Source organism: Falco punctatus (assembly GCF_963210335.1).
Source record: "Falco punctatus genome assembly, chromosome: 4".
In the NCBI taxonomy this organism is placed as follows: Eukaryota; Metazoa; Chordata; class Aves; order Falconiformes; family Falconidae; genus Falco; species Falco punctatus.
In genome coordinates this window covers 89844865-89868611 of record NC_137583.1, presented here as the reverse complement: position 1 = coordinate 89868611, position 23747 = coordinate 89844865, and the positions used below count along the sequence as shown (strand labels likewise).

The 23747-nt window shown below is 57.5% G+C and overlaps 1 protein-coding gene and 1 long non-coding RNA gene across 2 annotated transcripts; one reads left to right on the top strand and one right to left on the bottom strand.

Annotated features, from left to right (window-relative positions):
- Positions 1 to 1764: 1764 nt before the first annotated feature.
- On the top strand, positions 1765 to 21970 carry LOC308062402. The gene is made up of 2 exons (XR_013927560.1): positions 1765 to 4591; positions 21084 to 21970. It is a non-coding gene; the product is annotated as an uncharacterized lncRNA (long non-coding RNA).
- Positions 5091 to 9132, bottom strand: LOC308063677 (uncharacterized protein; the record flags this gene model as incomplete). Its single annotated transcript, XM_080386978.1, has 4 exons — positions 5091 to 6533; positions 7352 to 7676; positions 8300 to 8364; positions 8945 to 9132. The coding sequence occupies 4 exons, from the start codon at positions 9130 to 9132 to the stop codon at positions 5906 to 5908; spliced, it is 1206 nt and encodes a 401-aa protein (XP_080243104.1). The 3' UTR covers positions 5091 to 5905.
- Positions 21971 to 23747: the final 1777 nt, after the last annotated feature.

Genomic DNA, 23747 nt, shown 5'->3' with positions numbered 1-23747 from the left:
AGAGCCTGGATCCAGACGCAGCTGCACAAGTCACACAGGCCTGTGCCTCACAGCAGTACAGGCTGGGGAGGCAGAGGCCCAGCCTCACCACAGCCCCCAGGTGCTGCTGCTGAGCAGGCTGAGCTCAGAGCTCCAGGCAAGCAGTGGCAGGGAGGGATCTGCCCCTCACAGCACCGCCCATGTTTCTATGCGCTGCTGCGTGCTGTGGGCACCACTGTGGGCTCAGCGCACAGAAATAGGCAGCGCTGTCCTGGAGCTCAGCATCCCGCACATGCAGAACCACCTGGGAGGTCTCCACAGACAGTGAAGACGAGAACCTCCCTGAATCCACCTGCGGTTTCCATTTGTACACTCCCTGCAGCAGCATCTGCGGGGACTGCGTCTGACGCTGCTGGTACCAGAAGATGTAGGGATTGGCAGAACTGGTGGAGAAATTGCAGCGCAGAGCTGTGCTGTGTCCCGTCTGGATGGTCATTTCTGCGGGGAACTGGAGCACAGAGTCCTTTTGGGCACGACCTGTAAAGCCAGAAACATCTTTCAGCCTTGCTTGCCTGTGCACCAGTCCATCTATCACTTCCTGGGCTTGCTCACTGTCCCCGCTCTCCATCTCACTTTTCCCAGCCTCTGAGCTGCTGAGCTGCTTGTCCCTGCACCCTTCTTTCTGCAGCTTCTTGCCACTCCTCACCGCCCAGATCATCCTGCTTTCCAGCAGAGCGCACATGTCTTTCCAGCCACTCTTTCTCTCCGTATCTGCCTCTGAGCTATGTTAACTGCTGCTGTCTCCTTCAGCAGCAGCAGCCATGAGCTGTCCTTCTCCCACCTCTGACTGTATCTTCTTGCTAGCGAAGCTCCTCCATATGACACACCACGTCCTCTGCCCTTGCCCTGTCTCTGTACAGCATTTCAGCTCTCCTTGACTCTAGTTAGCCTTCTCTGTTTGTCCCCCGAGGTTTACAGACAGCCCTGCAGAGGCCGGTAACCTTCTCTCCAGCACACCCAGGAGAGAAGCTCCCAGATGCCACACAGCTCCGCTCCCCAGCGTCTTCCCTCTTTCGGGCTTGGGCTGTATTAGCAGCACACTCAAGAATGCTCGGTACCCGCAAATGCAGGGTAAAGTCTTGTCCTTCCTCTTATGCTCGTTACTCCTGACATCTCCCACATTATTTGCCATACCCACCTGCAGCCCCGGCTCTCCCTACAGAAACACTCCCTGATCCCCCAGGCAGTCAGGACTGACATCTCCGTGCTTCCACCACCAGCTGCGCAAACTCTTGCCTCGTTCACCCCAGCCTGGAAGCGGCATCTCACCAAAGGCTGCCAGTCCCGCCAGGGCTGCCAGCACAATCAGGGCCATGTCACGCTCTCCCTTCACGGGGTGTGCAGGCACCTGCCAGCCGGAGGGACCTGATGCTTGCAACTTCACCTCTGCCTCTGCCTCTGCCCGATCAAAGAGGCCTCCAAACCACAGCCCAGAGGGTGGAGCAAAACTCTCTCCCTGCTGCTCCAGGCAGGCCTCGTTGCACCTGTCCCCCAGCCTCTACCACCAGAACGCTCTCCAGAGCCTCGTGGTGTAGGTACCGTCCATCAGAGGGAATGGCATCCCTGGTGATCTTCTCCTGGCATCGGCCCCCTAGGCAGCTGCACAGGCCAGCAGCCGGCTCTGCAGGAGATGGAGCCGGCACCCCTGCACCCACCCATGCCCGCCCTGTTCCTGGGACTGTCTGGAAGGAGAGAGGAGCAGGCACACGCTGAGGTGCCCGGACCCAGGTGTCGCACACTCTCCCTTCCCCTCTGGCCGTGGAGCAGGAACCTGAAGAGAAACATCTCTGTAAAGAGCATCTGCTGCAGAAACCAGCCGCACAGGGACAGGCACGCTCCCGCGCTCGGGCAGGGGGAGGACACTGGCACACAGCTCTGCGTTGTACAGGCAGTCCCCCTGTGTCCCTTCACCTGCCCACATTAGCCACAGGCGCCAGGTGCTTGTCCCACCCTGGGCCCCAGAACCGCTATACCCAGGCAAGCCAAAGGGCTGCTCGATTTTACTGCCTCCTGCTCCTGGAGCAGGGCTCCTCTGCCACTTCTCACCCAGGGCCCTTGGCTCACACAGCTGGCAGGGACTGCAGAAAACAGCTGGTGAGCGCAGCAGCCCCCATTCACAACCCCGCTCCCACAAGGCCTTCAGGGTCCTGCTGCTCAGCCGAGGCCGTGGCAGAGGGACGGTGGGCTGCCCTCTGCTCTCCAATGTCTGCAAACCTGCCAGGGGCTCCCTGGTAATGCACTGTAGCTGCCACCACAGTCCCCAGCTGAGGCAGGACGAAGGGCTGAACCTTTCCCCTCTGCCTCTCAAGCCTGTGCACATGAACTTTCACAGCTGTGTCAGCTCCTGCAGCCGCACCGGCCTCACTGGGGAATGGCTGGGACCAGGAGCCAACTTTGACATCTAGATGAACACGCCAACCAAATGTTATATATACATATATATATATATGTATTTCGTATCCAATCATTGGTAAAATACGCATGATCATTAGTGAAAGATGTAGCTTAGAATATAATCATTTGCAAAGATGGAGTGCATCCTTCCTTGCTTGGAGGCAGGTGGCCAAGATTGTGAAACCAGATATACGGCCTTGTATGGAAACCGGTGGTTAAAATCAAGTAGGTAAGGGAGGCTCCCTTGGTTCCTCCTGGTAGCCCTGGCCAGGCTTTGGTGGGATCTGAGAGGAGAGTGAAACCAGATGTCTCTATATTTGAAATCAGGCGATCTTGTTTATTCAACACTATAAGAGCTGGACCCTCTGACAGTGACTTTGGAGACCTCACCTACGAGTGGATGCCCTGTGTAGGACCTCCCAAATGCCGGGACAGGCTCTCCAAATCCTCGCTGTAACCAGGGCTCCCAGCAACTGTGGACCCGGATGACGGTAAAGTATTAAGGCAATTGGTGATGTATCTTTCTTAACCGCTGTAGCCTGTCATAGGCAGCAGTGATTAGGTGCATTGCCTTGTTTTATTCTTGCTGTATCCTTTCACTTACTACTTGTTTCACTCCCTATTCTATTTTTTAAAATGTAAGTAAAGCTAAACTCACTTCTTTAACTAGGGGTCTGTTTCCTTTGTACTGACCCGGTCTATGGCAAAACACCTCTCTGCAGGAGGCCTTCCCACAGCAGCAGGAGCACGCTGGAAGTGGACTGTGAAGCCGGGGCAGCCAGTTTGTAATTGTGTGCCTGAGCCAACGTTACAAAGGTACCAGCAAGAAACCACTTCTCCTTGTGGATTCAAAGCAATGGCTTGCCCCCAGGCTGTCTCAGTTGTGACTTTCTGTTCTAACAGGGCCTGGCTATGTTAGTGGGGTGGAAGAGATCCCCAGCCCCTGCCTGTTGAGCAGCAGCAATGCCCGGCTCATGTGGCAGGAGGACCTCTGCTGCCTGCCTCCCTGTGCAGACCCAAGAGGAGTCGCTCCTCGCCAGGGACCACGACTGAAGGGCAATGTTTTATCAGGGCATTTCACTTGCATGTCTGAAATCCTTTTTCCCTAGCTGTGCTACAAGGAACCATCACCTGCAGCAGCACAGCTGCACTTCCTAACCCAATCACAGTAAACCCTGTAATAAGCTGGAGGTCCTTCTTGATGAGGATAGCACCTGCAATGGTCCTTGTAGAAGAGGGAGGGATGGCATTTCTCCATACAGACGAGGAGGCCATTTGGCCACAGCACCGCCAAAGCGCTGCTCCTGGCCCTTGGCATGCCCCCTGGTTTGCCTGCCCAACCGAGGAGATCTTGGACATGGAGGAAACTGGTACAGAATCCATGCAGGTTTTACAGTCCAAACTAAGGGCGTTGCTGCCAGAGGTTCTGGGGTTTTTTGATGGTGATTTAAACCACCTACTGATGGAGCTGTCGCTGTTCTTTACACCTCTCTTACTCCCCTGCTGATTGCCTTGATTTATACCCTGAGAACTCAGGATGTCCCAGCTGCTACTATCTGCTGATTTGCAATCAACTTCTGTCCGGCTTGCGGTGGTTCACAGTAGCAATGATGTCAGATCTGTTTCCAATGGAAGAAAATGCTCTAAAAGCATGACCAACCACAATGGCGTAATCCTTCTGTGGACGCGATCTGCACAGTGTCCTGTGCCCTGGCTGTGGCCTGCTGGTGTAAGGGGAAGTTTGTGAGCATTGTGGACTGTCTGAGAATGCATATATGACTGTTAATTGATAAACAATTAATTCACAGAGGTGAGGAGTGGAATGTATTTGGTTTATGGGGCAAGGTTGTGGTAGCAGGGGGGCTGCAGGGGTGGCTCCAGGTTCATGTGTGGCTCATGACACAGGTTGTCCCTGATGAGCTGGTGATGCAGCTTGTCCCCCTGCAGCCCATGGAGGTTAAGGGTGGGGCAGACATCCACCTGCAGCCCATGGAGGAAGCCATGCCACAGCAGGTGGATGTGCCCTGAAGGAAGCTGTGACCCCGTGGAGATCCCATCATGGAGCAGGCTCCTGGCAGGAGCTGTGGCCCCACGGGGGATCCATGCTGTAGCAGTTTGTGAAGAACTGCAGCCCATGGAAAGGACTCGTGTTGGAGAGGTTGGAGAAGGACAGTCTCCCACGGGAGGGACCCCACACCGCAGTAGGGAAAGAGCATGAGGAGGAAGAGGCGGCGGAGGGAATGAGTTATGAACTGACTGCAGCACCCATTGCACATCCTCCTGTGTTCCTCTGGGGGAGGAAGTAGGGACGTCAGGAGGGAAGGTGAGCTCAGGCATAAGGAAGTGTTGCAGGGAAGGTGTTTTAAAACGTATTCTCATTTCTCATTCTCCTACTCTGATTTGATTGGCGAGAAATTAATTTCTCCAAGCTGAGCCTGTTTTGCCTGTGACACCGACTGCTGGGTCAAAATTTCCCTGTCCTTGCCATAAACAATGAGCATTCTTATTTTTCCATCCTGGTGAGTAGTGGGAGTGATAGAGCAGAGTGGGGGAGACGTTGCAGCCAGGCAAGGTCAACCCAACCCCAACACGCCATGCTCATGCTGGCCCAGTAGAGCAGTAGAAATGGCCAACAACCTTCCTGGTGCAAAAGGGGATGCGGCAACAGCAGAGCCACCTGGGAGGAGGTGACCAAAAAGCCCACTGCCCACACTCCCCGCGCTGGCAGGGAGAAGACTTTCTTTGTCATGACAGTGCTTTTTGCCAAGCACTTTGCGTATGGTGACACCATGACTGAAGGCCATGGCTGAGAGGATCGGGAACTCAGTCATAGCCAGGAAGAAGCAGGAAAATAACAGCAGGAAACACAAAGGATTGTTCTGTTGGCAAGGAATCCTGGGGACAGCATCTGGGGGACGATGGTGGTGACACAGCAGATCTCCAAGAAGGAAAGCCTGACAGGAAGAAACGCACAAGGATCTGCAGGGAATTGCCTGATTTGAATGCCCAGGGAGCTTGTTAGTGTTACTAACAACTCCAAGCTGAGATCTTTGCGTGCGTCCTTGGGATGGGGAAAATTACCGGGTGGAAGCTGCTGCTGTGTTTGCCCAAGGCAGCCAGGCAAAGGTGAGACACCCACTAAGCTGAGCATCGTGCTGGAGCATTTGCGTTCGCTTTATTCTTGACATCGTGAACTCCCTGTGCCATGGCAGCACTTGGAGGACCCAGAGGTGTCACTTGGCCTTCCTAAAAGTCATGAAGAGCTCAGCATCCTTGGCAAGAGGAGAAGCAGCCTGAGGTGGCCTGGATGGGAATCGGTCCCCTCTGGGAAGGCGTTGCGGGACAATGCCGGCAGGCCTTTTCAGACAGGCCAGAGGACGCCACGGTACCCGCAAGGCTCTGACCCCGTGCTGGGCAAGCACGAGCGCGTGGTGGGAAACACGCTGCGCCCCCCTGCCTTGCACAGACCCTCTCAGGCTCCCCGTGCAGCGCGGCCCAAGCGCGGTTGTTTGCTGCCTCGGAGCACCGATGCGCAGCAGCCCTCAACGAGGAGAGGTGCTGAGCCCGGGCAGCGACTGCAAGGGGCACCCGCTGATCCCGGGGCCGGTGCCGCAGGCGGTGGCGGGAAGCGCCCGGGGCCGGGCGGGGCGAGGCGAGGCGGCAGCGCCCCCTGGCGGGGCCGGGCGGGGCGAGGCGGCAGCGCCCCCTGGCGGGCCCGGCCGGGGCCGTCCCCCCGCCCCCGACACACACGCCCGGCCCCGGCAGCGGAGGTTCGTGCCCGGCCGCAGCCCCGGCTCCGAGCCCCGTGTCTCCCACGGCGCAGTAATACACCGCCGCGTCCCTGCGCCGGGGCCGGGCGAGCCACAGGGCGCTGGACCGGCGGTCTGCCGCCACCGACAGCCGCCCCGGAGGGTCCTGCACCTCTCTGGACCCTTTGTAACCGCTCGTGATGAATGCGGGGCCTCGGCCCGGGAGCTGGCGGTACCACAGTATCATGTCTCCTGTCCCTATGCTGGGGTGTGAGCAGCTGATGGCGATGCCGGTGTCCTCGGTGGTCTCTGCCGACGGCTCCTGCTGCACCTGGGCTCTGCCCACAGCCACTGCCGAGGAGAAAAAGAAGGGGGAATCCTCAAAACCTGCTTTGTGCCCAGCCCCGCCTGCCGTTCGCCATGGCAAATCCCAGCCAGGAACATTCGGGCATGGGGGGCAGAAGAGTTCCCAGAGGATGTCTACAGGTGCATTAACGGAGGTGTCCGTTAACGGCTGGCAGACAAAGGAACGCGAGAGTGACAGGTGGAGTCACTGGAGAAAAACAGGGACAAAGGGAAGGAGCCCGAGGGGAAGCAGCAGCGGGGAAGGAGCAAAGGGAAGGAGCCCGGGGGGAAGCAGCAGCGGGGAAGGAGCCCGGGGGGAAGCAGCAGCGGGGAAGGAGCCCGGGGGGAAGCAGCAGCGGGGAAGGAGCCCGAGGGGAAGCAGCAGCGGGGAAGGAGCCCGAGGGGAAGCAGCAGCGGGGAAGGAGCAAAGGGAAGGAGCCCGGGGGGAAGCAGCAGCGGGGCAGGAGCAAAGGGAAGGAGCCCGGGGGGAAGCAGCAGCGGGGAAGGAGCAAAGGGAAGGAGCCCGGGGGGAAGCAGCAGCGGGGAAGGAGCAAAGGGAAGGAGCCCGGGGGGAAGCAGCAGCGGGGAAGGAGCGGCTGCAGGCGCTCCGCGGCAGAAGGCGGAGGGAAGGAGGCAGCGGGCAGGGCTGGACAGCGAGAGCACGGCGAGTTTCCGGAGGGAAGGCGGGATGGCAGCAGAGGGAGGGAGGGACGCGAGCCCGGCGCGGCGGCAGGGCTCCGTGCAGAAGCCCGAGGGGACGGCAGCCCCGCGGGGGCCCCCGCAGGCCGAGCCCCGGCCCGCCCCCCGCCGCCAGCCCCGCGCACCCAGCAGCAGCGCGGCCAGCCCCGCCAGCCCTGCGCCCCGGCCCCGCCGCATGCCGCCGCTCCGCCGCCCGCGCCTCGCTGCCCCGCGCCAGCCCCGGCTCTGGGCGGCGGCCGCGGCGCCTCCTCTCCGCCGCCTCCTCTGCTCCGCGCCGCCGCCAGCTCCGCCCCGGGGCTGAGCCCGGCGCCGGCGCCGCTCGGGGGCTCGCAGCAGCGTGGGGCAGCAGCGGGGCCTCGGCCCGGGAGATGGAGCAGCTTCCAGAGCTGCCTCCCCGCTCCGCGGCTGGAAGCGGCAGCCCCCGCTGCCCTGCGGGTGCCGGGGAGCAGCCTCAGAGCCTGCCTTCTGCTGCCTCTGCAGCCCAGCCCTGGGCCGCAGAGTCCTGTGCAGGCAAAGGCAGCGTGAGGACGCGTGTGCCCAGGGGCGTGCGGGGCTCAGGCTGAGCAGGGGTGTTGGGGAAGCGCAGTGTTGGGCACAACGGACCGCCAGAGCTCATCGAGATCCACCCCTGCTTGCAACAATGCCCACTGCATGAGGTTACGCGAGGTCACAGTCAGTCCAGCCTTGGACAGGCTCGCTCAGGTTGGTACTGCAGAAACGTCCAGGCACATCCATTCCAGTTCTTGTTGTTGCTGTTGGCCTGTTGCTTAAGCACGCCTCCCCGTGTTCCAGCAGTTCTTCATTGCCTCGGCTTCTGTTGCAGAGCACTTCCCGAGTGCAGTCCCTCTTCTCTGTTTCCTTTGAGCAGGTAGATCCTGCCCCTGCTGGGAACAATTTTGGCTCCACAGAGGTACCGTCTGTTCCTGTGGTTGGCTTTCATCCCTAAACTTGTGGCGAGCGTCCTCCTTTCCATTTCCCCTGGCATTCATGAAAACATTGGAGTGTGGGTCCTGCTGCCTGTCCCTGAGAGGCCCTGCTATTGTCTGCCTGCTGGGCTTTGCACCACTGCTCACAACTCCTGGAGCCTGCTAGTCCAGGCCCTTTGCTACTCACCTCTTCTTGATCCCTTTTGTCACCACTTTGGGGATCAACAAAGTATGGGAGAAGATGCCACTCCACCTGTTGCCCAGCAGTGCCGAGAAAAGGGGAGCAATCGCCTCTCTTGACCTCTTGGCAATGCTTTGTCTGAGGCAGCCGAGGATTCCCTTGGAACTCCTTGGCACAGGGGCACAGTACTGGCTCATGGCCAGCTTGGTGTCTACCAGAAGCCTAGTTTGTTCTCTGCACAGGACTGCTCTCTATGGGTGACCCCGGGCTGCCCTGGAGCGTGCTGCTGTTCTTCCAAGGACGGGAGTTTTTCCCTTTCCCTTGTTGAACTGCATGAGGTTCCCATCAGCCCATTTCTCCAGCCTGGTGTGGTCCCTGTGGACAGTGGCCAGACCCGCTGGAACAGCAGCCACTCCTCCCAGCTTGGGGTGCTCTACAACCCTGCTGCGGGCACGCTCTGTTCCATCCTAGAGATCATTAAAGAAGGGGTTGAACAGGGCCCACTATTGATCCATGGAACACCCACTACTCAGTGGCCTGTGACTCAGTTTTGCGCCACTGACCGGCCCCCGCTGGGCCTGGACATTCAGAGAGTTTTCAATCCACCTCACCGTCTGCTCATGCAGCGCTCTATGTCAATGGCTTCTTTAATGAGGACGGCATCAAAGGCCTTGCTCAAGTGGAGCCAGATGAGATCCACTGCTCTCCCATCATCTCCCAAGCCAGCCTCTTCATCGCAGAAGCTTACCAGCTTGGTCAGGCATGAGTTCCCCTTGGTGAAGCCATACTGACTACTCATGGTGGCTTTCTCATCGCTATCATGCCTGCATTAATCAGGCTTTCTGGGATTACCTGCTCCATCCCCTTCACAGAGACTTAGGTGAGGCTGAAAAGCCTGTGGTTCCTTGGATTCTCCTTCTTCCTTTCTTGAAGGAAGGAGCAACACTGGCTTTCCTCCAGTGCTCAGGCACGTCTTCCAGTCACCGTGGTCATTTGAAGATGCTCCAAAGGAAGCAGGATTGGGGCTAGAGTGAGGAAAAAGCATTTACAAGAGCCCAAGACATTCTCCTCCTCCTCCCCCTCCTCCCACCTGTCCCCATAATGATGGTCCATGGCCTGCACCCAAGGGCAAGGATAGCAAGGGCAGGTCACCTGTACACCCTCTATCCCAGAAACAGTTCCCTGCACAGCACGGCAGTTGCACGCATGGGCAGGGCTAAGGCGACTCACAGGCTGATGCTGAAGTCAGCCTGGCCAGGCCACAGACGACGGCACCCAGTGCCCAAGCCCCCACAGCCGCTCTGTGCTGCCTGGCCTTCCCCCAGGCAGGAAGCAGCTTTCCCCCAGGCCAGCTCTTCTCCTGGAGGACATGTTGCCCACCTCTGCCTGCTGGTCTGCTCCCCCATTCAGCTCTTGGATAGACTTGTACAGCATGGTCCCGCTGCAGAAGAGATGAGGCAGGGCTGAGGGCAGCACACAAGGTAGGGCATGAGAAAGGCTCCAGGGGCGGACAGAGCGCACTGAGAAGAGGCTTCCTCAGGGTCCCAACACACAGCAGCCGGAGGGTTTTCCAAAATCCTTGTCATCATGTAGTTCCAGGAAGGAGCATTGCCACGTGGCATGTTACTTATGTACCTTTGCTCTTACCTTGAGCTCTGACCTGTGAGGGACGCATCCTCGAGCAGCTGCTCTAAGAGACAGGCCTGCAGGAATACCTGAAGAAGCAATGTGCCGCAGGGAAACCAGAAAGCCAAGAGCAGCAGCAAGGCACCAATGCAGAAACTGCGCTGATCTCCTGCATTGCCTGTCGCCTCAGCAGAGCCATTGGGCAGAATACTCAGGTAAGCCACAGTGAAGGCACGGGGACCTCAGATTCTTTCACCGCCTTCTGCTGCCTCTCAGGCCACTGACACCGGCCCTCCCTGGGAGAGGGTCTTGGCCCGCAGAGCTCTGGGTGGACGGGGGAAGGAGCGCTGCCCGGGGACACCTGAGGGCCCCTTCCCCCAAGCTCAGCCTTGCACAGGCACGTCCCCTCCCTCCCCTGGCTCCTTGCACAGCCGGAGCATCTCCCTGTGCCAGGGTGTCTTGCACAGCAGCGAGGTGCACGGCACTGGCCGAGACCTCGACTTGCGCTGGCTGCAGGACGCTCTATTTCCCTGTGCTGTTCAGCAACGTGGTGAAATGGCCGCTCTGCCTGGGAGTACCCGCTGCCTGCTACGAGACGTGCTGTGGGGCTTAGCCTTTCTTCTGCTGGTACCAGAGCAGACGAGGAATCGTACCGTCAGTCAAAGCCAAGGCTTACCCAGCGGTTGCCTCAGGAAGTCAGCGATGACGAGATACGCAAGGACCATGCTGAGATGGATCGTCCTGCATGTGTGAGAGCGACTCAAAGAACGCCCGCGTCCCCACCAGGAGCTCTGAGAGAGCAGAGCTGCCAGAAATGACTCTGCCAGGGGAACCCAGAACGAGAAAGGGAGGAGAGAATTCTTGTTCTTAGCATGCCTGAAATGCCTGTGCTGTGCTCCTGCCTCCTCCAGCAGTGGCCCCTGTTGCTCCTGCACTCAGCAGCTTCTGCCTTGCCAGGGTGGAGGGGCGATAGGCCTGCAGCTGGGGACCAACCTCTCTGACACATCCTCCCATGCAATGTCGTGGGAGTCTCTCCCTCCCTGATGCCTGTGCCCTCTCTCTCACAGCACAAGGCCTTGGTGGGGTTGGCCTGTCCTAGCGCCTTCACGGTGCCCAGCGCCAAGCTCCTGTCAGCACAGCCCAAGGCTGCAGCTCTTACAAACATCATCTTCAACACCCCCAAGCCCTGCAGACACCAACTGTCCCACTCAGCCCCACAGGCACTGTGGACTTTCTCCTTCTATGCAAAAGAAGATCGGTACTCGAGGAAGCAACACATGAAGCTTTGTGCCCCGCTGCTCAACCCCTCTTACAAATCAGCTTCTGCAAAGCTCACCCAACACCACGCAGCCTCTCCAGATGACCGTAACCCTGCCAATTTCCCTTTCCTCCAAACCAGCTGGATCTCCAGCTGTCCTGCCCTTACTTCCAGTCCCATCAAACAAACCTGCCAAACTGTTTCTGCTCTCCCCATAGCATGATGTAGGTTGGACAGGGCCGGTCAGGGCTGTGTCCAGACGAGTCTTGAAAACGTCCAAGGCCAGAGCCTGCACAACATTTATGGACAGTGCATTCCAGTCCTTGAGCTTTTTCAGGGTCAAAAAGAACTGGAAAATAAGGTTCTCACACGTCAGTAGAATTCCGCAGGTTCCAAACTGTGTCTGTGGCCTCGCGGCCTACCGGCACCGTGCACTTGGAGAAGAGCCTGGCTTCGTCTTCTCCACGTGCTCAGAGCACGTAGCTGTGGACACCCCTAAGGTCTCCCTTGGAGCCTTCTTTTGCTAAGGCCTCGTTCGCTCAGGCTCTGAGTGCATCATGTCCTCAAGCTCCCTGCCTGCCTTGGGGCCTCCCGCTGGACTCCCTCCAACACGCCTGTACCTTTCCTGCACACCGAGGAGCCCCAGGCTGAACGCAGGAGCCCAGGCATGGTCCCAGGAGCGCCAAAGAGAGGAGAAGGATCACTTCCCTGCCTGTGCTGGCTCCGCTTTCGTTGGCATCTCAGAGCGCAGTAGGTGTGCTTTGCCACACGGGCACACTGCTGACTCACCTTCAGCCACTGGCCACCAGGCATCCCCTGCCTCCCCAGCTGCCTGACCTACAACCTGTGTCTACAGCACGGTCCCAGCGCCACCCAGAAGCTGAAAGGTGCCTCTCCCCGGAGGAAGTGCTCGATCATGGCTCAGGCCTTTGGAGAACAATCCTCTTCTGGTGCGTCCTACCTGCATGGTCGCTTCTGGTGGAAGTGCAGCGTAAATTCCTTCTGCCTGTGATCTGTCAAGCCAGAAAGGTATTTCAGCATTGCCTGGCTCCGTGTCCGCCGTATCTATCCGTTTGTCAGCTTTGGCACTGGGCTCATGCTCCACCTCGCTTTCTATAAGCTGCCAAAGGCTGATCCATGCATCTGAACAGGGTGAGATTGCAGGCTCAGGGTTCAGCCAACCCCCAGGTGCAAGGCAAGGAGGGGATCTTCCCTCCTTGGGCTCATTTGGCCAGGAAATAAGTCACGAGCACGATCATGCCTCCTGCCTAGAACCCTTCTCTCCAACGGCAACTCTCGGTGGATGCTGGGGGGAGCCTAGGAGCAAGACAAGTAGGATCCTTCTGCTGAGGGTTCACTCCTGTGTTCCAAGCCCCTGGGCTTGGACTTGGCTGAAAAAGTCACCCCCATACCAATCTCTACAGCTTTCCTCACTGGCACAGAGGCTGGGGAGGCACACGCCCAGCCTAACCACAGCCCACAGCACCATGTTGCCCTCTGCTTTACAGCCAGGCTTCATCCATCCCTCCAAGTACCCACCTGGAGAACCCCTGGCGGCCTGTGCTGCCCGGGGCTCCAGGCCACCACCGCTGAGGCAAGCGTGCTGGCTGGCCGCTTTGAACCGCATGCAAAGAATGCCTGGAGAAGGGATCCTTTACCACCGGTTCACGGCGAGGGCCTCTGCCGCTGCACAAACCAGGTTTTCCTCTGTGCTTCTGAAGCCCAAGAACGTGGACTCTGAACAGCTGAGTGAGCTACTAGAGCCATGCAGGCTTCCTCTCCACCACAGACCTTGTGCTCAGGAATTGGCTGCAGTGCTGGGGGAACATACCTAGAATTCCCTTTACCTGTAAATCTCATCCCTTCTGGGAGATGGAATTGTCTCTTGTCAGCCACCACAGTCTCATATCCTATTTCCTCCATGAAAATCCCAGTGTCTTGGCAAAAGTGTACAAGTGGAAGGATGGAAATCCCTACATCCCTGTCCTCCACCGAGAGGGGATTATGGCTAATGAAGCACATACAAGCATAGCAAAAATATGAAAAGGCCAACACCATTATAAGGGCGTTTCTGTTGCGTGCCTGGCAAGTAAGGCCTTTTGCCAAAGCCCTGCCAGAGCGCTGCTACTGGCTCTTGGCACGACCTCTAGTTTGCTTGCCCAACGGAGACCATGGAAAGATAGAAAAGGGGCACAGGATCCACCCAAGTTTTAGACCTCAAACTAAGGGCATTGCTGCCAGCGGCTGTCCTTTCCAATGGAGATTTAAATCATGCTGCAGCTCTTCTGTGCAGAAGACGGGCACTGAGCTGTCTCAGGCTGCGCTTCTCATTTCACTGCTGTGGCCTGGTTCTATGCCTCATGTGTCTTCACCTACACGGGAGCCCCCTAGAAAAGGTCACTGGGCAGAGTAGCGGCTGTTCTCTGCGTGGTTCTTCCTCTTCTGCTCAACACCTTGGTTTACACCCTAAGAAAGGAGGATGTGAAAGCTGCTGCTCTGAGCAGGGTCAAGAGCTGGCATTTCTTCACATGAAGGAAACAACCAGCAGGGTGCCATCACCCTCACCCCCACATCACCGTAGGTCAGGGAGTTGGTGATCCAGGTATCCCGAGGAGGCCCTGGCCTCTGCTGTGCCCTGCTACAAGCAGAGCCTGGCCTTCAGGCCCGTGTTGTTCTGCACAGATCCCTTGGCCAGGGGACAAACTCAGCCCGTCCATTGCAACCGATGAGCTTTCAGGCAGCTTCTGCTTGGTGCCAGTGATTGCACTGCCCTTGTGTCCTTGCCTGTATCTGAAGTGCAGCAGGAAGGTCTCATGTGAACATGGCTTCTGTTTCGCAGCAGAAATGCTGAATAGAGCTGTTTTATTTCATGACAATCGTCTTAGAGTTTGACTGACCAAGAAGGGGTGACCTTTTCATGGGCAGGACGAGCGTGGCGTGCTGTGCCCTGACTGGAGCCGCCTATTTGACAGCACGTAGCTTAGGGCTCCCAGCATCTGAAGGACACAGGATTATCTGTACTGCCATCTCTTTCTTCAGTGACATTCTCTGGGATAAGAAATGGCCATTTACAGAGTCCGGGTGCCTTTCCACTGGGAATCAAACCAGCAGCTCCTGGTGCAAAACGTTTGGTGCAGCTGGCAGGTCCCCGTGGGAAATGCCTTTGCAGGGGAAGGACAGTGATTTAAAGAATCACTCTAGCAATATATGAGCAAGCGCAGGTTATCTTTATTTGGCAGCGGTGGGTGCATGGGGGATCGCTCCACCAAAGTCATGCACAGCAAGGGAACCTCTCAGCCCCTTCTTTATACAAGTCACTCATGTCTATTCATTAACTTTCCATGAACTCATTAACATATTTCACACCTGGACAATTAGCACAACATTCCCTCTGTCACAAATTCAAGGATTTAGTACATCTTCAAGTTAACAGTATTAACATATCTCATGCCTGGACAATTAGCCCACTCCCTGTGTCACCCATTCAAGGATTTAGTGCACCCTCAAGTTAACAATAAGGGTCTCCTCAGACAAACATGAGCACATGTTCTTTAAATAAATCGTATATGGCCCATTATTCAATAGTGAAGCAGAGACAGAGCAGGGGGCACACGGGGTGGCATCCCTCCTCACCTGCAAACCAGCCCAGGGAAGGGGTGTCCCCTCTTCAGCACTGGGGCAGGGACAGGGCTGGCCAGGGGCGGGAATGAACACAGCCCTTGAGTTCTGCTTGTGACACTGCGGAGCCAGCACAGCACTCACCGTGTTACGGCTCTGCTGGATACTGGGCCAGAAGTAACCCTAATTCATGGCGATCTGCACCATCACCCCAAGATGAAAGCAGTGACCGGTAACACAGTTGGGAAGGGGCTGTTGGGGGGAGAGGCAGAAGAGTTGTCTCCAAAAGTCTTTCTAACCTTGCAGCCAGCAGGAAACGAGCTACTTACAAGTTGGGGTGGGCTTCCAGAGTGCCCTGCTACATATCACAGGCCGCGATCCCTTAGCAGGGAAGGCTTTCCATATCCAGCGGGGGAAAATATTCCTCCCACATCCACTCAGCTCGCAAAAACTCCTAGAGCCTGGGGTTGTCCAGCAGGGACATTTGCCTTTCAGGAACCTGGGCTGGCCTGTAAAGCTGGTCCTCCGCGGGCTGCCAGAAGACAAGCTGTGTCAACATTGTCTTCTCCGTGGCTGCAGGGGAGCATCTGCTCTGGCACTTCAGGCACCGGCTCCCCCTCCTTCCTCAAAGACCTCGGTGCCTGCCGAGTTGTTTCTCTCACATTTTCTGACTCTTCTCTCCCAGGCAATGCACAGCACCTTTTACCCTTTCTTGCATATGTTATCAGAGAGGCGCTGCCAGCGCTGCTGATCAGCTCTGCTTTGGCCAGCAGCAGGACCGCCTTGGAGCCGGCTGTCATTGGCTCTGTCTATGGCTCTGGCATGGGGGCAGCTTCTGGCAGCTTCTCACAGAAGGCATCCCTGCAGCCCGTCCGCTACCACAGCCTTAGGTGAAACACGTGCACTGTCATTACCCTGGTATGGTTATGTGCAAAACCTGTTTTGTGTCTGCAGGATAAAGCCAGCCAGCTCAAGGCGCACAGAGGAGGCTGCTGGCAGCTCCCTCTTGCTACGGGCAATTACCGCACCCGCACCTGCAGGCAAAACAGCAGCCGAGCAAAGGCCAGCACATCAATTAAAAGAGGGGAAAAATAACAAGAATGCGTGAGCATTCACAGGGCAGCCAAACCATTTGCTCAGCTGCTCTGTAAATTAATGCTGCTCCTGCCTTTCTCTGCCTTTACACGAGAGGGTATTTGCCTTCACGTGAGCCTAGAGACAGGCTCACTGCTACATCACTTCTGATGCCCCAGCCTCAGTGTCTGCGGCCCAAGGGGAGTCTGGCTTGTCCCAGACACACCCCTTCTGCGGCCACATGAGTGTGTCACTGTGGAACTGCTCCCTCTGCAAGGGCAGGGGCTGGTCCCAGACCCCTGAGGAGATCACCAAGGTCAGGCGGGAGCTGCTACCACTGAGGGATTTAATGTTTCTTTTCCTTTCTTTTCCTGGTACCATGGGAATTCTTTGGGTGGCTGCAGCAAAGGGGATGTTCTCCAGCTTTACATTATCCCCCACACATAGGCTTGAGATGTGGACAGGCTCGATATCTGGAAGGGCCATGGAAACGTCCACTCTGCGGTGCTTTCTCCAGCGCTTCTCATCATCAAAGAGCCTGGATCCAGACGCAGCTGCACAAGTCACACAGGCCTGTGCCTCACAGCAGTACAGGCTGGGGAGGCAGAGGCCCAGCCTCACCACAGCCCCCAGGTGCTGCTGCTGAGCAGGCTGAGCTCAGAGCTCCAGGCAAGCAGTGGCAGGGAGGGATCTGCCCCTCACAGCACCGCCCATGTTTCTATGCGCTGCTGCGTGCTGTGGGCACCACTGTGGGCTCAGCGCACAGAAATAGGCAGCGCTGTCCTGGAGCTCAGCATCCCGCACATGCAGAACCACCTGGGAGGTCTCCACAGACAGTGAAGACGAGAACCTCCCTGAATCCACCTGCGGTTTCCATTTGTACACTCCCTGCAGCAGCATCTGCGGGGACTGCGTCTGACGCTGCTGGTACCAGAAGATGTAGGGATTGGCAGAACTGGTGGAGAAATTGCAGCGCAGAGCTGTGCTGTGTCCCGTCTGGATGGTCATTTCTGCGGGGAACTGGAGCACAGAGTCCTTTTGGGCACGACCTGTAAAGCCAGAAACATCTTTCAGCCTTGCTTGCCTGTGCACCAGTCCATCTATCACTTCCTGGGCTTGCTCACTGTCCCCGCTCTCCATCTCACTTTTCCCAGCCTCTGAGCTGCTGAGCTGCTTGTCCCTGCACCCTTCTTTCTGCAGCTTCTTGCCACTCCTCACCGCCCAGATCATCCTGCTTTCCAGCAGAGCGCACATGTCTTTCCAGCCACTCTTTCTCTCCGTATCTGCCTCTGAGCTATGTTAACTGCTGCTGTCTCCTTCAGCAGCAGCAGCCATGAGCTGTCCTTCTCCCACCTCTGACTGTATCTTCTTGCTAGCGAAGCTCCTCCATATGACACACCACGTCCTCTGCCCTTGCCCTGTCTCTGTACAGCATTTCAGCTCTCCTTGACTCTAGTTAGCCTTCTCTGTTTGTCCCCCGAGGTTTACAGACAGCCCTGCAGAGGCCGGTAACCTTCTCTCCAGCACACCCAGGAGAGAAGCTCCCAGATGCCACACAGCTCCGCTCCCCAGCGTCTTCCCTCTTTCGGGCTTGGGCTGTATTAGCAGCACACTCAAGAATGCTCGGTACCCGCAAATGCAGGGTAAAGTCTTGTCCTTCCTCTTATGCTCGTTACTCCTGACATCTCCCACATTATTTGCCATACCCACCTGCAGCCCCGGCTCTCCCTACAGAAACACTCCCTGATCCCCCAGGCAGTCAGGACTGACATCTCCGTGCTTCCACCACCAGCTGCGCAAACTCTTGCCTCGTTCACCCCAGCCTGGAAGCGGCATCTCACCAAAGGCTGCCAGTCCCGCCAGGGCTGCCAGCACAATCAGGGCCATGTCACGCTCTCCCTTCACGGGGTGTGCAGGCACCTGCCAGCCGGAGGGACCTGATGCTTGCAACTTCACCTCTGCCTCTGCCTCTGCCCGATCAAAGAGGCCTCCAAACCACAGCCCAGAGGGTGGAGCAAAACTCTCTCCCTGCTGCTCCAGGCAGGCCTCGTTGCACCTGTCCCCCAGCCTCTACCACCAGAACGCTCTCCAGAGCCTCGTGGTGTAGGTACCGTCCATCAGAGGGAATGGCATCCCTGGTGATCTTCTCCTGGCATCGGCCCCCTAGGCAGCTGCACAGGCCAGCAGCCGGCTCTGCAGGAGATGGAGCCGGCACCCCTGCACCCACCCATGCCCGCCCTGTTCCTGGGACTGTCTGGAAGGAGAGAGGAGCAGGCACACGCTGAGGTGCCCGGACCCAGGTGTCGCACACTCTCCCTTCCCCTCTGGCCGTGGAGCAGGAACCTGAAGAGAAACATCTCTGTAAAGAGCATCTGCTGCAGAAACCAGCCGCACAGGGACAGGCACGCTCCCGCGCTCGGGCAGGGGGAGGACACTGGCACACAGCTCTGCGTTGTACAGGCAGTCCCCCTGTGTCCCTTCACCTGCCCACATTAGCCACAGGCGCCAGGTGCTTGTCCCACCCTGGGCCCCAGAACCGCTATACCCAGGCAAGCCAAAGGGCTGCTCGATTTTACTGCCTCCTGCTCCTGGAGCAGGGCTCCTCTGCCACTTCTCACCCAGGGCCCTTGGCTCACACAGCTGGCAGGGACTGCAGAAAACAGCTGGTGAGCGCAGCAGCCCCCATTCACAACCCCGCTCCCACAAGGCCTTCAGGGTCCTGCTGCTCAGCCGAGGCCGTGGCAGAGGGACGGTGGGCTGCCCTCTGCTCTCCAATGTCTGCAAACCTGCCAGGGGCTCCCTGGTAATGCACTGTAGCTGCCACCACAGTCCCCAGCTGAGGCAGGACGAAGGGCTGAACCTTTCCCCTCTGCCTCTCAAGCCTGTGCACATGAACTTTCACAGCTGTGTCAGCTCCTGCAGCCGCACCGGCCTCACTGGGGACTGGCTGGGACCAGGAGCCAACTTTGACATCTAGATGAACACGCCAACCAAATGTTATATATACATATATATATATATGTATTTCGTATCCAATCATTGGTAAAATACGCATGATCATTAGTGAAAGATGTAGCTTAGAATATAATCATTTGCAAAGATGGAGTGCATCCTTCCTTGCTTGGAGGCAGGTGGCCAAGATTGTGAAACCAGATATACGGCCTTGTATGGAAACCGGTGGTTAAAATCAAGTAGGTAAGGGAGGCTCCCTTGGTTCCTCCTGGTAGCCCTGGCCAGGCTTTGGTGGGATCTGAGAGGAGAGTGAAACCAGATGTCTCTATATTTGAAATCAGGCGATCTTGTTTATTCAACACTATAAGAGCTGGACCCTCTGACAGTGACTTTGGAGACCTCACCTACGAGTGGATGCCCTGTGTAGGACCTCCCAAATGCCGGGACAGGCTCTCCAAATCCTCGCTGTAACCAGGGCTCCCAGCAACTGTGGACCCGGATGACGGTAAAGTATTAAGGCAATTGGTGATGTATCTTTCTTAACCGCTGTAGCCTGTCATAGGCAGCAGTGATTAGGTGCATTGCCTTGTTTTATTCTTGCTGTATCCTTTCACTTACTACTTGTTTCACTCCCTATTCTATTTTTTAAAATGTAAGTAAAGCTAAACTCACTTCTTTAACTAGGGGTCTGTTTCCTTTGTACTGACCCGGTCTATGGCAAAACACCTCTCTGCAGGAGGCCTTCCCACAGCAGCAGGAGCACGCTGGAAGTGGACTGTGAAGCCGGGGCAGCCAGTTTGTAATTGTGTGCCTGAGCCAACGTTACAAAGGTACCAGCAAGAAACCACTTCTCCTTGTGGATTCAAAGCAATGGCTTGCCCCCAGGCTGTCTCAGTTGTGACTTTCTGTTCTAACAGGGCCTGGCTATGTTAGTGGGGTGGAAGAGATCCCCAGCCCCTGCCTGTTGAGCAGCAGCAATGCCCGGCTCATGTGGCAGGAGGACCTCTGCTGCCTGCCTCCCTGTGCGGACCCAAGAGGAGTTGCTCCTCGCCAGGGACCACGACTGAAGGGCAATGTTTTATCAGGGCATTTCACTTGCATGTCTGAAATCCTTTTTCCCTAGCTGTGCTACAAGGAACCATCACCTGCAGCAGCACAGCTGCACTTCCTAACCCAATCACAGTAAACCCTGTAATAAGCTGGAGGTCCTTCTTGATGAGGATAGCACCTGCAATGGTCCTTGTAGAAGAGGGAGGGATGGCATTTCTCCATACAGACGAGGAGGCCATTTGGCCACAGCACCGCCAAAGCGCTGCTCCTGGCCCTTGGCATGCCCCCTGGTTTGCCTGCCCAACCGAGGAGATCTTGGACATGGAGGAAACCGGTACAGAATCCATGCAGGTTTTACAGTCCAAACTAAGGGCGTTGCTGCCAGAGGTTCTGGGGTTTTTTGATGGTGATTTAAACCACCTACTGATGGAGCTGTCGCTGTTCTTTACACCTCTCTTACTCCCCTGCTGATTGCCTTGATTTATACCCTGAGAACTCAGGATGTCCCAGCTGCTACTATCTGCTGATTTGCAATCAACTTCTGTTCGGCTTGCGGTGGTTCACAGTAGCAATGATGTCAGATCTGTTTCCAATGGAAGAAAATGCTCTAAAAGCATGACCAACCACAATGGCGTAATCCTTCTGTGGACGCGATCTGCACAGTGTCCTGTGCCCTGGCTGTGGCCTGCTGGTGTAAGGGGAAGTTTGTGAGCATTGTGGACTGTCTGAGAATGCATATATGACTGTTAATTGATAAACAATTAATTCACAGAGGTGAGGAGTGGAATGTATTTGGTTTATGGGGCAAGGTTATGGTAGCAGGGGGGCTGCAGGGGTGGCTCCAGGTTCATGTGTGGCTCATGACACAGGTTGTCCCTGATGAGCTGGTGATGCAGCTTGTCCCCCTGCAGCCCATGGAGGTTAAGGGTGGGGCAGACATCCACCTGCAGCCCATGGAGGAAGCCATGCCACAGCAGGTGGATGTGCCCTGAAGGAAGCTGTGACCCCGTGGAGATCCCATCATGGAGCAGGCTCCTGGCAGGAGCTGTGGCCCTGTGGAGAGGAGCCCATCATGGAGCAGGCTTCTGGCAAGATCTGTGGCCCCATGGGGGATCCATGCTGTAGTGGTTTGTGAAGAACTGCAGCCCATGGAAAGGACTCGTGTTGGAGAGGTTGGAGAAGGACAGTCTCCCACGGGAGGGACCCCACACCGCAGCAGGGAAAGAGCATGAGGAGGAAGAGGCGGCGGAGGGAATGAGTTATGAACTGACTGCAGCACCCATTGCACATCCTCCTGTGTTCCTCTGGGGGAGGAAGTAGGGACGTCAGGAGGGAAGGTGAGCTCAGGCATAAGGAAGTGTTGCAGGGAAGGTGTTTTAAAACGTATTCTCATTTCTCATTCTCCTACTCTGATTTGATTGGCGAGAAATTAATTTCTCCAAGCTGAGCCTGTTTTGCCTGTGACACCGACTGCTGGGTCAAAATTTCCCTGTCCTTGCCATAAACAATGAGCATTCTTATTTTTCCATCCTGGTGAGTAGTGGGAGTGATAGAGCAGAGTGGGGGAGACGTTGCAGCCAGGCAAGGTCAACCCAACCCCAACACGCCATGCTCATGCTGGCCCAGTAGAGCAGTAGAAATGGCCAACAACCTTCCTGGTGCAAAAGGGGATGCGGCAACAGCAGAGCCACCTGGGAGGAGGTGACCAAAAAGCCCACTGCCCACACTCCCCGCGCTGGCAGAGAGCAGACTTCCTTTGTCATGACAGTGCTTTTTGCCAAGCACTTTGCGTATGGTGACACCATGACTGAAGGCCATGGCTGAGAGGATCGGGAACTCAGTCATAGCCAGGAAGAAGCAGGAAAATAACAGCAGGAAACACAAAGGATTGTTCTGTTGGCAAGGAATCCTGGGGACAGCATCTGGGGGACGATGGTGGTGACACAGCAGATCTCCAAGAAGGAAAGCCTGACAGGAAGAAACGCACAAGGATCTGCAGGGAATTGCCTGATTTGAATGCCCAGGGAGCTTGTTAGTGTTACTAACAACTCCAAGCTGAGATCTTTGCGTGCGTCCTTGGGATGGGGAAAATTACCGGGTGGAAGCTGCTGCTGTGTTTGCCCAAGGCAGCCAGGCAAAGGTGAGACACCCACTAAGCTGAGCATCGTGCTGGAGCATTTGCGTTCGCTTTATTCTTGACATCGTGAACTCCCTGTGCCATGGCAGCACTTGGAGGACCCAGAGGTGTCACTTGGCCTTCCTAAAAGTCATGAAGAGCTCAGCATCCTTGGCAAGAGGAGAAGCAGCCTGAGGTGGCCTGGATGGGAATCGGTCCCCTCTGGGAAGGCGTTGCGGGACAATGCCGGCAGGCCTTTTCAGACAGGCCAGAGGACGCCACGGTACCCGCAAGGCTCTGACCCCGTGCTGGGCAAGCACGAGCGCGTGGTGGGAAACACGCTGCGCCCCCCTGCCTTGCACAGACCCTCTCAGGCTCCCCGTGCAGCGCGGCCCAAGCGCGGTTGTTTGCTGCCTCGGAGCACCGATGCGCAGCAGCCCTCAACGAGGAGAGGTGCTGAGCCCGGGCAGCGACTGCAAGGGGCACCCGCTGATCCCGGGGCCGGTGCCGCAGGCGGTGGCGGGAAGCGCCCGGGGCCGGGCGGGGCGAGGCGGCAGCGCCCCCTGGCGGGGCCGGCCGGGGCTGTCCCCCCGCCCCCGACACACACGCCCGGCCCCGGCAGCGGAGGTTCGTGCCCGGCCGCAGCCCCGGCTCCGAGCCCCGTGTCTCCCACGGCGCAGTAATACACCGCCGCGTCCCTGCGCCGGGGCCGGGCGAGCCACAGGGCGCTGGACCGGCGGTCTGCCGCCACCGACAGCCGCCCCGGAGGGTCCTGCACCTCTCTGGACCCTTTGTGACCGCTCGTGATGAATGCGGGGCTTCGGCCCGGGAGCTGGCGGTACCACTGGATGAAGTCTCCTGTCCCTATGCTGGGGTGTGAGCAGCTGATGGCGATGCCGGTGTCCTCGGTGGTCTCTGCCGACGGCTCCTGCTGCACCTGGGCTCTGCCCACAGCCACTGCCGAGGGGAAAAAGAAGGGGGAATCCTCAAAACCTGCTTTGTGCCCAGCCCCGCCTGCCGTTCGCCATGGCAAATCCCAGCCAGGAACATTCGGGCATGGGGGGGAGAAGAGTTCCCAGAGGATGTCTACAGGTGCATTAACGGAGGTGTCCGTTAACGGCTGGCAGACATAGGAACGCGAGAGTGACAGGTGGAGTCACTGGAGAAAAACAGGGACAAAGGGAAGGAGCCCGAGGGGAAGCAGCAGCGGGCAGGAGCAAAGGGAAGGAGCCCGGGGGGAAGCAGCGGCGGGGAAGGAGCCCGAGGGGAAGCAGCAGCGAGGAAGGAGCAAAGGGAAGGAGCTCGAGGGGAAGCAGCAGCGGGGCAGGAGCAAAGGGAAGGAGCTCGAGGGGAAGCAGCAGCGGGGCAGGAGCAAAGGGAAGGAGCTCGAGGGGAAGCAGCAGCGGGGCAGGAGCAAAGGGAAGGAGCCCGAGGGGAAGCAGCAGCGGGGCAGGAGCAAAGGGAAGGAGCCCGGGGGGAAGCAGCAGCGGGGAAGGAGCAAAGGGAAGGAGCCCGGGGGGAAGCAGCAGCGGGGAAGGAGCAAAGGGAAGGAGCCCGAGGGGAATCAGCAGCGGGGAAGGAGCCCGGGGGGAAGCAGCAGCGGGGAAGGAGCAAAGGGAAGGAGCCCGGGGGGAAGCAGCAGCGGGGAAGGAGCCCGAGGGGAAGCAGCAGCGGGGCAGGAGCAAAGGGAAGGAGCCCGGGGGGAAGCAGCAGCGGGGAA